Consider the following 13910-nt stretch of genomic DNA (forward strand, 5'->3'; position numbering starts at 1 on the left):
ATTGAATAATATGCCTTTCGACAGAGCCTATACTAAATAAATCTTTTAAATTTACTGTAAAATAAATTATTTATATATATATATATATATATATATATATATATATGTGTGTGTGTGTGTGTGTGTGAACTATATACCGTCATATTTTCTTTACAATTTTTTCTCAAAACAGTATATTATTTTTTCAACACCACATAATGGTATCTCCTATATTACACCTAAACTATTACGTTCTCTTATATACGATGTTGTCAAATATAAATAAATATATAAAAAGTCGTCGGGTATAAAAGGTCATTTACTGCATTAAAGTAATTGAGTATCCGCTGTAATAGGCAAGCCGCTCCCCGGAACTAGCGGTCTATCTGGGATTAGTCTAGAACCTCCCTCTTATATATTAAGACCTCTTATATATTTAAACACTAATTATCGTGTCGTTCAGCCGCGGGTTCAATTCCCGGGATAGTATCTTATTTTATAAACTCTGTGCATTAATTATACACCTATCCCCCGATTTACACCGTACTTGTTTTACACGTTTTCGCTTTTACACGATTTTCCAAATAAGTTTTTTTTTGTTTTCATCGCACTCTACTAAATGCTACTGTGATTGAACACGTGTGCTGTGTACACATTTCACGGGGAATCCCGAGCTTATGCGCTGACTTGCTGCACACGCGCACTGTGTCTGTATTTCTGCACATAAAATTAAAGTTTCATCTACGGAAAATTGTATTTGAGTGAAAGTTTCACAGTTTCTGAAAGATTTAATTTTCTATATTCGTAAATTACAAGTGATAAAAGATAATAAAACACCTTTGGTTTTATATTTTGTTCTTATATTTAATGTATTGTAATTAAATTAAAAAAAAAAAAACAGTGTTTCCGTAATATATTAAATATTTTAACTTGTTAATGCATTTTATATTTATTTCCGAGTACACCTAAAAACATTGAAAAGAATCATAAATGTTAAATAGCAAAATTATGCATTTTCTCCAAGCTTATCGATTTACACGGTTTTGACTTGAAAATTTTTAATTTTCGATTTACACGTTTTCCTGAGGAACGTATCTACCGTGTAAATCGGGTGATAGGTGTATATGATTGCCACTGCTCACAAACAAGCTTCTTAGATATCTTTGCTCCCCGCAAATGCCTTCCTTGCAGTGGGCGTCAATCGACAGATGGTTAAATGTTCAGATAATGTCGAGGTTACCATTTATGAGCGTCTCTTAGTGAAGTAATATAAAATTCTTTCTGTGTGCATTTGGTATTTATTTCTCGTTTTCGTTTTACAGTTTTATATGTTCGACATTGTTGCACGATCTGTCATTTATACTTCCTTCTGATTGCTACATCTGGTTCCTAACGAATATTTAATAATATTTACTTCAGTATGTGGTGATTTGTCACAAGATAAATTCAAAATCATTCTAGCGCATTCGAAATCGAACGCGGATTTTAATTCAAATTTGAATGTTTGTATTTCGAACACCGTCAGTGTATCTGTCTTCCTTAATTATGGTAAATCCCTCATCGATATCTTTAAGGGAGCTCTGTTCCATATAGTAAGCGTTTAAAAATGAAACGATGCCGATGTATACGGATCCGCAGTTACCCTTCCAGAAGGTTGGTAAACGACATTGTTCAAATCCTTAGAAGTAACTGGATATAGGCCTCTACTAACCAGTCCTATTGGAAATGAATAGAGATCAGTAGAAATAAAAGCTAAAAATAATAATAAGTGTAAACAATAAAATGTCAAAGGAATGTAAAATTGAGGAATGAGGTGAGGAATGATTGAATGAATGAAAGAACAAGGCAGAAGAAATGTAGAAATAAAGATAAAGTACGAAAGATTATAAGAGAATGCAAGAAAAGCGTTCAAATAAAAGTACTGTGAAAAAATTATTAAAAAAAATAAAACGACCCTGTACGGTCCAAAAATAGGGATACGACAGGCCCCCAATAACGGAGACTATAAAAAATCAATGGGGAAGCATATATCATATCTTTAAAAAAACAACAGATATTCCGAACAGCTTTAATTTTTAAAGTAAATATAGGAGTAAGTTATAAAGTCCTTATTTATGCAAAAAATCCTAAAGACAAGTCTAAAATTCAAGCACGATATAACTAGACAGAAAAGTAATTAATTAATTTGCTAATCTTTTTTTGTACTAAAAATCAAGAATAAGTTGATTTAATCCCATAAAAAGTCTTATATGTGAATAATATTATAATTATTGTATCCAATAAATTTGTACATAGATTTGTTGAAAATAGCGCCATCTAGTTAGACCGTATGAAATCACTACGTTGCGTAGTTCTATTATAAATTAAAAGATGGTGCTATTATAACTCATGTTAATAAAATATAATTTGTATATTTATTAATATTTCTCCATTGTTTTTGTTATTTTTTTATACTCAATACCATTTTGATGATTTTTAATTGCAAAAACAATTTATAAATTTACATATTTATGGTATTTGAATAAATAAGATTAAAAGTATTAGCATTGACTTGTTTTATATAACCTTTATCATGTTTGTTGACTTAGATTTCTCTATTATTTTTAATTTCTGGTTTTTTAATAATTAGTAAATAATTATTAATAATTTTAAATTGATTTAATCATCAATTTATTTAGCTATTAAACATAATTTTAGGCAATGTATTTTTAATATTGTGAATTGTATATGTTGTTTTGATATTTTATCTTGCTTCCTATATTTTTCAAATCCGGTTCATTTAGAACCGCACTCGTAGTCCTTGATTTTAAGATGTATTTTATGTTTGATTATATAATTATTGCAAATGGAAATTAATTATTAGTAGAAAATACATTTAAAATGTTTCCTTAAATGCAAAAACATGTCAGGTCTGTTTATTTTTTTAATAATAATTTGAAGATTTTTCCTCTTTATCAATATGTTGAACTACAAGAAATATATTGATTTCGTATAAAATTCACACAATTGTCGCCACAGCAGAACATAAACCGGTTGAACCAGCTCGGTCATGTTTATAAATATAGCAGGTGACAGGAACTTGACTTTTCAAATGAAAAAAGCAAAAGAATAGAACTTGTTATGTATACTAAAATTTGTTTTTTAAATCCACAAAGACAGCATCTAATTACAATTGTTAGAATGTTAATCCATTATATTTATGCCTTTTACACTTTGTCCAATAGTGGTGTCCAATATATAGAGTAATGTAGAAATAAGAATTGGGAAGGTGTTTAAATCTAATAGAAAGATAATACAACACATATAAATTACTATATACAGGGTGATTAGTGGTGTAAAAGATTTTTTGAATGAAGCCGAAACTTTAAAATTTTTACAATTGTCCTTTGTATGAAATGATTGCTCTATTATATTACATTTATATTTTTAATTATAATGCAATAGACTTGTAATCCTTCAGTACAAGGTTCAAGACATATAGTAAACAATAATTATTTTTTTTATTTTAATACGAATTTAGAGAACACTTTTTATGTAATATATTATTTATTATGACTTAAACCTTTGATTTTTATAGGATATATTATATATTTATTGACAGCAAATGAACTATATATATATACACACTCCTTCAAGGCTTTTATGCTCCTAACCAATAAACCTGTATATATATGTATATGCATATCTTTTATTATTTATATAAAAATCAATAAACAGCTACATATATATATACTGAATATACAATTATAGTTAAACCGACTCTTTCGTCAAAAATTCTAGAACGTTCTGTTCGAAGTCGACATTATTTGAAAATGGAACGCTTTGGACTAGAAAAGGATAGATGACATCAGGTTTGTGAGAAGGACATAATAATAAATGATTATTTTACGTTCGTACATATCTCTCATGGTTTTAGTTACAAAACTGCAAGCATTAGGTTAGAAAGAAAGTTCAAATGACATAAGTGGACAAGGAAATTACTGAAAAAAACTATTTGAGTTGAAATAAGACATGATAATTAATAAAGTAATTTTATTACAATTAATTATTTATAAACACAAAGAGATGATATTGCTAATATTTGCAAGGCCGAAGCTATATAGCAAACAAGTCGTGGCTTCATTTCCTTGTTTTCAATATTATTCAATCTTGTATACAATCCTGCGGTACAAGTCTTATCACCGCATCCTCTTTGGAATATATCAGATGATTTTCACCATCGAACGCCATACCATACGCCTCTTGAACTTCTAGAACCTTCTCCAGGTTCTCATGTACTTTATTTACCCTGTATATACCTTCGTTAGTTGCGATATACACTTTACCGTTTCTATCTAAAGTTATATCTCTTACTATATCAACGCTGTCGAATTTTTTATATGTTATTGTATCTTTTGTACCCATTTGCTTGCCATATATGCCAGTGCCATTTGAATATACCATATAGTTTTCATCATCGATGACGAAATAGTATACTTTGATCTCGGACAATTCACCAAACGGTATAGATTTACCGTCTTGATATTTATATATCTTTTGACTTAAGAACTCTATGTAATATAATGCGTTCTTGTAGAATACATTCCAGATATTAACGCCGGGTATGATTAGATGTCCTTTGTTACTGCGTTCATTATATTTATACACTCCTTTATAACCACCAATGTATGCAACATGATGTTTTTCATCGACTGTTATTGAGAAACCATTGTTTACATCCAATTCAACGTACTCCTTAGTTCTTAAATTGACTTTTGCGGTTTTATATGTTATTTCTTTTGTGCGATGTATATAGCTGTAGTATAGTGTGTTTGTTTTGCGATCCACAGCTAAGGAGGAAGGCTTATAAATGTCTGTTTTAACAAGTTGCTCGCTATGGTATTTGCCGTCATATAAAATTGGTTTGCATTCTTTCGTATCATCCAAAGCCTTCGCTGGTACAGCCATTAGGCAGATAAGTAAGAATTTGTACGCCATCTGAAAGAAGAATGTTTTTAGATACTAGATTAGATATCACAAATAAAATAACATGACAAAGAAATAATAAGTAAGAAAAGGACCAATATTTAGCCACTTCCGCACATGCAGCAATAGTCGTGCAACAAAGTGCATCGCCCGCCAGCCCGCTGATAAATGCGCATGCGGCAAACAATGCGAATCACACAACCGCCACCGTTAAATCACTCAACACGTGTTTCACCCCTCCACAGGGCATCTTCAGGAGCTATGTTACAACGATTAGTGCCAAACACAGAGTCCAAACACAGGTTGTGTGATTCGCATTGTTTGCCGCATGCGCATTTATCAGCGGGCTGGCGACGGTGCATTTCATTGCACAACTACCATTGCATGTGCGGAAATGGCTAAATATTAGTCCTTTTCTTACTTAGGATGGACTTCCGCGAAGTAACGTAACGTCTGATTCCATTACATACTAAAGAAATAATAATAATAAATTTTATTTCAGAATCTATTGAGTCTATAGAATATAAGTTAGTAACAAAATTTACTTAAAGGCTTTATTAGTATGTTTAATACTAGTGTTTATTATGCCATTCACACTGTTGTATGTGTAGTGGCGATAGAATGCACTTTCGTACACATTATGCGCGATTTTACTTAAAATTTCATTCCTGATATTGCATAGCCAGTCCCACGCGCTACCTCGACATATTAAGTTTACAAACATATCCTTGTCACCGCAGTATCTGAATTTTTTCATAATTATACGAAAAGCGTGATTATACTGTACTCGAAGTACATAATACGACGCATTCGTATAATACACCTATCCCCCGATTTACATGGTAGATACGTTCCTGAGAAAAACGTGTAAATCGAAAATTAAAAATTTTCAAGTCAAAACCGTGTAAATCGAAAAACTTGCACATAATGCATAATTTTGCTAATTAACAGTTGTGATTTTTTTTCAATATTTTTTGGTGTACACAGAAATAAAAATAAAATGCATTGAAAAGTTAAAATTTTTAATATATTACGGAAACACTGTTTCTTTATATAATTACAATACATTAAACAGAAGAACAAAAAATAAAACCAAAGGTGTTTTATTATCCTTTATCACTGTCAGAAATTACTCTCATTCTTTTTTTCGGAATCGAAGATTCGAATTCACTTTCATCACTCGAAGTTATTTGTTTATAAGTATTTATGAGAGATGGTAATAAAATCGGTTATTAAAACAAAAAAAAAACTTATTTGGAAAACCGTGTAAAAGCGAAAACGTGCAAAACAAGTACCTTGTAAATAGGGGGATAGGTGTATTCTTAAAAAATAATCTTTATTTGAAATATTTCTGCGGATATAATTGTTTATCGCAGTATTATGATGATCATAAAGATCATAATCAGGTAGTATCGAAAAAACTCTGATCTTCAAACATGACCCTGAACGCTGTATCTGGTTTTGAACAAAACAGGTGACCACTGAGAAAATGGCGTTAGATTTTCAGAGGTATACGTGAGGATATAGACCGCTATTTGATGTTATAGATAGCAAATTTTACTTTCAAAAGCACTCTATATAAACTATGTATCAAATGCCTCTCCCAAAGACATCTATGGCAGATGGTTTGGCAATCGCAGTGTGGTATTATGGTACTCAAAGGACGGAAGGAGGACTTTAGAACAGTGATTCCCAAAGTTGTCTATATCGACCCCTAGGGGTCTATGGCAACCTGCAAGCGGTCTATGTCAGCAAAAAAAATTGGGGGTCCATGAAATGTAAATGGGGGTCCACGATAGTGGATCTCAACACATACACTGATAGTACCTATTTACTTACATCATACTATCTTATAATATCAAAACATTTACATTATTTATTAAAGTACCCATGAAGTAAAAAATTATTAATATTTTACGTATATTACAGATACAAAATTCTATTTTGAGTAGCTTTAATTTAAATTCAATTAATAAATGTAAAAATTAACGTGTGTTTTTACTTTAAGTTCTTAACACTAAACTTCACTACAGTTAGAAATTTACAGGAGATCAATATCAGGTAAGTAGGGGTCTACCCAACACGGAAAAGCATGGCAAGAAGTCTACGACACAAAAAAGTTTGAGGAACTCTGGTCTAAGATATCTCGTGGTAATTTAATTTTGAGTTATAATATCGAGTCTCAAATTGACTCCAGAAGTATTAAATCCGTTTATAAAGATCCATAATTGTTTATACTAAGATTAAAATAAATAAATACTAAAAATCTGATATAAATGTGAATTTTCAAGAGTGCAAGAATGCAAATAACACCTAAATTCAAACATCTGTATAAATAATAAACTTAAGTAACTTAAGATAAATAAGTTAAAAAAAATGTTAAAATAAGTAATTTTTACTCACATCTTGTCTCTGCAGAGCTTCTCCAATAACTGCCTGAATATAACTTGCAAAATAATAAAGACTGTCTCTTTAACATTTACAGAGAAATCTGTGGAGTATACTTAATGTTTAATTATTTTTTAAATCTCAAATTTATTTATTTATTGTTTGCGTTTATCGAAGAGTGATTTATATATTTATAGGATAAATTAGTAACAATTTTGGAAAGATAATCGTGCACTATGTTACGCCATTTGTGCTAGTTAGGCGTGTATTGCTTCGACTACCACATACTTTTCCAGTAATCAAAATTTTTCTAAGTTTCTCAATCTCTTTCATTGCTTTATGACTAATATCTCACAAAAGGCGAGTACACGCTCGAGTTCTATTATTACAAAATACATGCAAATAAATAACGCAAATTTATCATTTGATTTCTTAATTTAACTAAAATAAACAAACTATTTTCACTATATATACGAGTAGGGAAAAGAAATAGAGTAAAAATGTCCGCTATAGCCTTCAAGTTCTGTGGTGGAGACCACGGAGTGAAAGCAGCGTACGATATCCAGCCACAAGGTGGTCAAAAGCCTTTGTTAAGGTCGTATCGGAAATCTATTGGGAGACCAATATCCTACAGTGAACGTCATTTGTCTGACATAGGAAATAACTTTTTTACGAAAAATACTGAAATTGACAATTTCAGTATTTTTAAACCTTTTATGTGCCGTGCCTTACCTTTGCCTTTCTAAAAATCTTACGCCCTTTATGTTTATTTCATACGTTATTTTTTTCATATTAAAGTGAAAGGGTTAAACTCGTGTCGAATCCACTTTCAAATTACTCGCCTTAACAATCAAATTGTCCCCCTACAGAGCGTGGGCCCTATGTTGGGAAATACTGATTTATTTCGAAAAGAACTGGCAAGTTTGTCAGTGCCTGTTGAACAAAGATCTAATTTATTGATTGATTTCTTCTACTTCTTATGTTCTTTATCAGACTGACCTTTCCGGGCTTTTTTAGGATTTATACATGTGATCATTCAATCTATTGTCCACTTTGGAATAATTCATATCTTTCTTTTTTGTTTACAGGCTTCATGCCAACAACTTTATTATCTTTTACATTTTCTTTTACATTGCATTTTTCGAAAATAGTTATTGAATTATTTTCAGCTGAATCGTTGCTTGACATTTATGAATTTTTCAAAAAAGTCTAGAAACATAGCTTCTCGGAACTCCATAGATTCACCGTACTCGTTATAGGAAGGGAGGCCGGGTATGGTGCTCAGCTGATGACCCTCGTAGGGTTAGAGCGACCTCATTGCAATGTATTTTGATTCACTTTCACCTACCACTCTTCTCGTCACTCTTTCGTTATTTTAAATTAGGAAGCGAGTCTTAACTAATTTCAAATTATACTTTAACTACCAAACATATAACATATCTAAATTAATGACAACCATATAAACGTATTTAATAAAAATTAATATTTTATATAATTTAAATGTATTGAAGTCTCTATGCCAATTTCTATTCGAACGCATCTCGTTCTTAGATCACGTTCACATTAAATTTTTAATGCGTCATTTCGTTTCGCACAAAATTTTGTTATTGTCATGTTATTTATGCTATTTTACATTTTTATGCTAAAATAACATATATAATTATATATACATATAAGTTTTAAAATAACTTTAAAAGTTCATTAAAACCTGTAATAGCTGAAAGTTGATTTTTTTTAATCGCTGTAATAGTACAGTTAACATACAGCGGGCTGGCGGGCGGTGCACTTTGTTGCACGACTACCACTGCATGTGCGGAAGTGGCTAAATATTGGTCCTTTTCTTACATACGATGGACTTCCGGAAAATAATGCCTGATTCCATTAAACAGGAAATCAGATTTCATTCTCCTTCCACAACCGTAATTGAAGACTTGGACATCGAAGGAGGTTACACAACGCTATTAAAATTCCTTAAAACGTTTTTTTTTTTGGATTCATTGGTTTATTATAATTTTTTCTCTTTTTTGAATGACACCCGTCTTTGAGGGCCTCTTGTACTTCCCCTGTCTGGGGTACATAGGGCGTATTTTTCGAAAAAAAAAATCAACTTATCATTTGGGTTCTCGTCTTTTTCCTTCCCTGTGTCATTTATTAATTTATAGTTGATTCTAAGAAATTCTATAATTTTTTTTTCCTTATTTTACATTTATCACCTCACTTCCTTCGCCTTCAAACCAGAATTCTACAGTTTTATATTTAGTTCTGTTTATTTTTATTCGTTTATTTAATTTGGTTCATTCTTATATTCGTATTATCTTTACATTTATCGCCAATTTAAGTTTTTATCTTTACTAGTCTTATACACTTAGGTTTTTTTGCTTACTTGCTCCTTTTATTGGTCTCTCATATGACTCTCCTGCATTACTCTACAAAGGTCTCGCGATTCTTCCAGTTCTACATATGAGTTGCGATGCTTTCTCGTTAAACCGTTTCTTTTTTTACAATATTTTTTTCGCTTTTACTAAGAACAGACAGTTGGGAGAGTGTTACCGCTATTTGATACAAATCTTTCTTCTCCCAGCTGCGAGGCACGACAGCGTTTCATAATTTTTACAATTTTACTTATACAATTTTCTCTTATGGGTAAATACAGATAAAATTTATACATATTAACAATAAAATTTGTAAGTTTCACTCAATTATATATTAGTTGCTACATTATTTTATTTCAAGTCGCTGCCCAAGCGCTACAGGCCGTTAAATTCCTTGAGATTTAGAACAATGTGCCGGGACAACTCATCAAAAGATTCTGCTGTTGAACGGAGGTATATTAAGGTTTTCACATAAGGTCACGTGGTTACGTCTTTTGAATTCGAATCTGGAGCAGTGTCTGAGCAAGTGATTAAAAGTCTGTACTGTGCCGACACATGGGCAAGTCTCATTATCGATTATTTTAAAACGGTGCAGGTACTGCTTGCAGTACCCGTGCCCGCTTAGTAGTTGTGCGAGATGGAAAGATGTCTTGATGAGTTTTCGCAGTTTGTTTATGTCGGTGAGTTTCGAAAGGGGTCCTATGGTACAGGTTCAAGCTCAAGGAGGACCCCCTCGTGCTTCTGTGAACCGGGCGTGGACCAGACCGTGGCCCACCTTGTGGCCCAGTGTCCCGCATTCGGGGGACTCCGGCTCAAATTCGAGTGCCGGTCTGGCATTAAAATCAGGGAGGAGTCATTAGCCTCCCTGATAGGCGGAAAGGATACTAGGGAAGAATTCCTCTCATACTGGATATATGATATATCATAAGGAAATAATTAAAAAAGTGATACAAAAAAATAAAAATTAAAGAAAATAAGAAAAAATTTAAATAGGCAATAAGAAAAAATGTGATAAAATGTAACTCAAAATGTGATATAAAATGTGATAAAAATGTAAACGAAAAGAAATAAAGATAAAATGTAACATGTAATGAGGGAGGAATGAAAGGTCACAGAGTAAAAGGGAAAGATAGCAGAAATGTGGCATGAAAGAATGGATTGAAAGAATATGTGAAGAACGAAAGGAGAGAATGGAAATAATAAATAACTATGTGAAAAAATAAATTGCCCGTAAAGTCCCTGTCCCACCAAAGATAGGGGTACGAGAGGCCCCCAATAGCGGGGGCCATTAAAAAAAGGGGTCCTATGGTATGTCGACCCTGAGCCGAGCTCTCGATATACCGATACACCGACACCGATACTCGATAAACAGATGGCTATTGACACAAAACGATTTTGTTTTGGGGAAGACAGACACTAGCTTTCTCTCAAGCTGACCCTGGAAATATGTATTAAACATGAATTGTTTTAGATGTAACATACGTAGCTCAAAGAATTATTCATCTGAAATGGCAATGAGTAGAGTACATCGCACTTGCAAACGACGGCTACTAGGTTACAGCATGGCGGCATATTCAAAATGGCGGCAAATTGGTGAATGAGGGCAGAGCTGGACTTCATCAAAGCTATCCTTGGGAGATGCATCTTGCAGTGGATCTCTATCAGCCGACATGGTGATAAGTGTAAGAACAGTGTGCAACTAGTATGTTATATAAATACTAGCTGATCCCGAACGTTGTTTTGTAAAAAAAAAAAAAAATTATTTAACAGATAAAAATAAGAGTTGATCGTAGAGGATCCAAAAATTAGAGTTGCATGTATTTTTATATGCCGTATCATAAAAAAAAAAAAAAAAAATTTGTCAAAAAAAAATTTTAAGTGTGAACAACCCTTATCACTTAGGGGTATGGAAAATAGATAGTAGCCGATTCTCAGACCTACTAAATACGCAAATAAAATTTGGTAAAAATCGGTAAAGCCGTTTCGGAGGAGTATGGTAACTAAGATTGTGACATAGAAATTTTAGATATTAGATAATTTGTAATTACAAGTGTCGCATGTGTGGAAGTGCTTTTATATGAAACAGCAGATGTCGTGTATCGATAATTTCCTTGCATACGCAGGTTTTGTTTTTCCCCGGGGGCAAGTGCACCGCAAGGCTATGGAGTCATCTTCCTGTTTTCCTCGTCAGCGATGTCATTTATATATTTATACTAGCTGATCCCGCAAACGTTGTTTTGCAAAAAAAAAATAAAGTTTTTATTTAACAAATAAATATAAGGGTTGATCGTAGAGGGGTGAAAATTTAGGGTTTTATGTATTTTTGTATGCTGTATCATAATAAAATAAAAACCAAAAAAATTGTTTAAAAAATAAAAAAATAATTTAGGGGTGGACCACTCTTAACACTTAGGGGTACGGTAAATAGATAGTAGCCGATTCTCAGACCTACTCAATACGCATATAAAATTTGGTAAAAGTCGGTCGAGCCGTTTCAGAGGAGTACGGTAACTAACATTGTGACTTGGAAATGTATATACATATATATATATATATATATATATATATATATATATATATCAGCAGATCAGCGTCATATATATATAACGTTTAAACATCGTCTCTCTCCCTTTCTCTCACACCTCTCGCTTGCACCATCTGACATCCCTATTCACGTATGCTATTATGTTCCATTCCAATATATAATATGAATATATATAGTTATTATCAATACATATATATTATCAAACTAAGTTCAACATTTTTCGACGAATTAAAAACTCATACCCTGTAGTAAGAATTATTTAACTAATTTTTTATTTTATATTCCCATTATTTTTCCAGCCTTTACAAAAGTCATTGTATAGTTCTTTTCCGTATGTATTTTCCATTTATATATATATATATTTCTTATCATCAGTCATTTTCCTTTCTATCTGTGTGGACGTCATTGGTCATTGTGATCACAGCTTTCTTATAATTGAGCACACCCCCTGCGTGTTAGCCTGACTGACATTTAATCAACATTTTCTTAGTAACCCGGAAGCGCACATGTATAGTATTCTGGTTGGAACTTCAAGTCATATTAGTGGTATAATATTTATGCCTATAACAGGTGGTGCAAAAGTAATGTCACAGTTCGAACCGGCAGCCATTTTGTTATAGATTAAATATAAAAGCTCTGTTTTTTTTTAAAAAATAATATTTAAAAGTGTAAAATTAATAACATTAGTTGTAAAATATTTCATTAATTCAAATTGCCTCGCTAATTGATGCATTATTGCGCTCGTTTTATGGCGTTTTTATTTATTGCGCGCAAAACATCTGACTCCTGGGTCTTCTCTGCCGAACGACCAATACGAGGGTGGCCATTTCTTCCGACATCTGGCTCAATTGTTCCAACACTTGGAGCATATAAAGCGTTATGTAAAACTTAATTTTCTTAAGGTATCGCTACATAGCTTATTGAAAACTATTTTTTTTGTATATCTACATCAGTGATTCCCAATGTGGTCTATATAGACCTCTAGGGGTCTATGGCAACCTGCAAGGGGTCTACGACAGCGAAAAAAAATTTGGGGGTCCATGAAATGAAAATGGGGGTCCACGATAGTGGATCTCAACACATACACTGATAGTACCTATTTACTTACATCATACTATCTTATAATATCAAAACATTTACATTGTTTATAAAAGTACCAATAAAGTATATAATTTATGTTCTTTTATTTATAGTTTATTTTATGTTTATTTAATGTTACGTATATTTTACATAACAGATACAAAATTTTATTTTGAGTAGTTTTAATTTAAATTCAATTAATAAATGTATAAATTAACATGTGTTTTTACTCTAAGTTTTTAACATTAAACTTCACTACAGTTAGAAATTTACAGGAAATCAATATCAGGTAAGTAGGGGTCTACCTATGGAAAAACATGGCAAGGGGTCTGCGACACAAAAAAGTTTGGGGAACTCTGATCTACATTATGTCAAAGTGCAGTGACATTTGACGCCATTTTGTAAAAATTAAGGCGCGTTCACATTATGACATTACTTTTGCGCCGCCTTTGACATGACCAAAACGATTCCTTCACACCCATTTATTAACTTGTTTAAAAGATTTTATGTTCAAGGGAATCAAAACAATATATTTATCAATTTATAATATTTACTCGCCATCTATAAAGTTAAATTGTTAA

The 13910-nt window shown here is 32.0% G+C and overlaps 1 protein-coding gene across 1 annotated transcript; it reads right to left on the bottom strand.

Moving 5' to 3' along the window:
* Window positions 1-3996: 3996 nt before the first annotated feature.
* LOC137924838 (ommochrome-binding protein-like) lies at window positions 3997-4956 on the bottom strand. The gene has a single exon (XM_068768215.1). It carries the CDS (start codon window positions 4954-4956, stop codon window positions 4123-4125), a length of 834 nt encoding a protein of 277 aa, XP_068624316.1. The 3' UTR covers window positions 3997-4122.
* Window positions 4957-13910: the final 8954 nt, after the last annotated feature.

Source organism: Battus philenor, unplaced genomic scaffold (assembly GCF_028537555.1).
Source record: "Battus philenor isolate CCGP_79_NKW_IND1 unplaced genomic scaffold, ilBatPhil1.0.hap1 SCAF_25, whole genome shotgun sequence".
NCBI lineage: Eukaryota > Metazoa > Arthropoda > Insecta > Lepidoptera > Papilionidae > Battus > Battus philenor.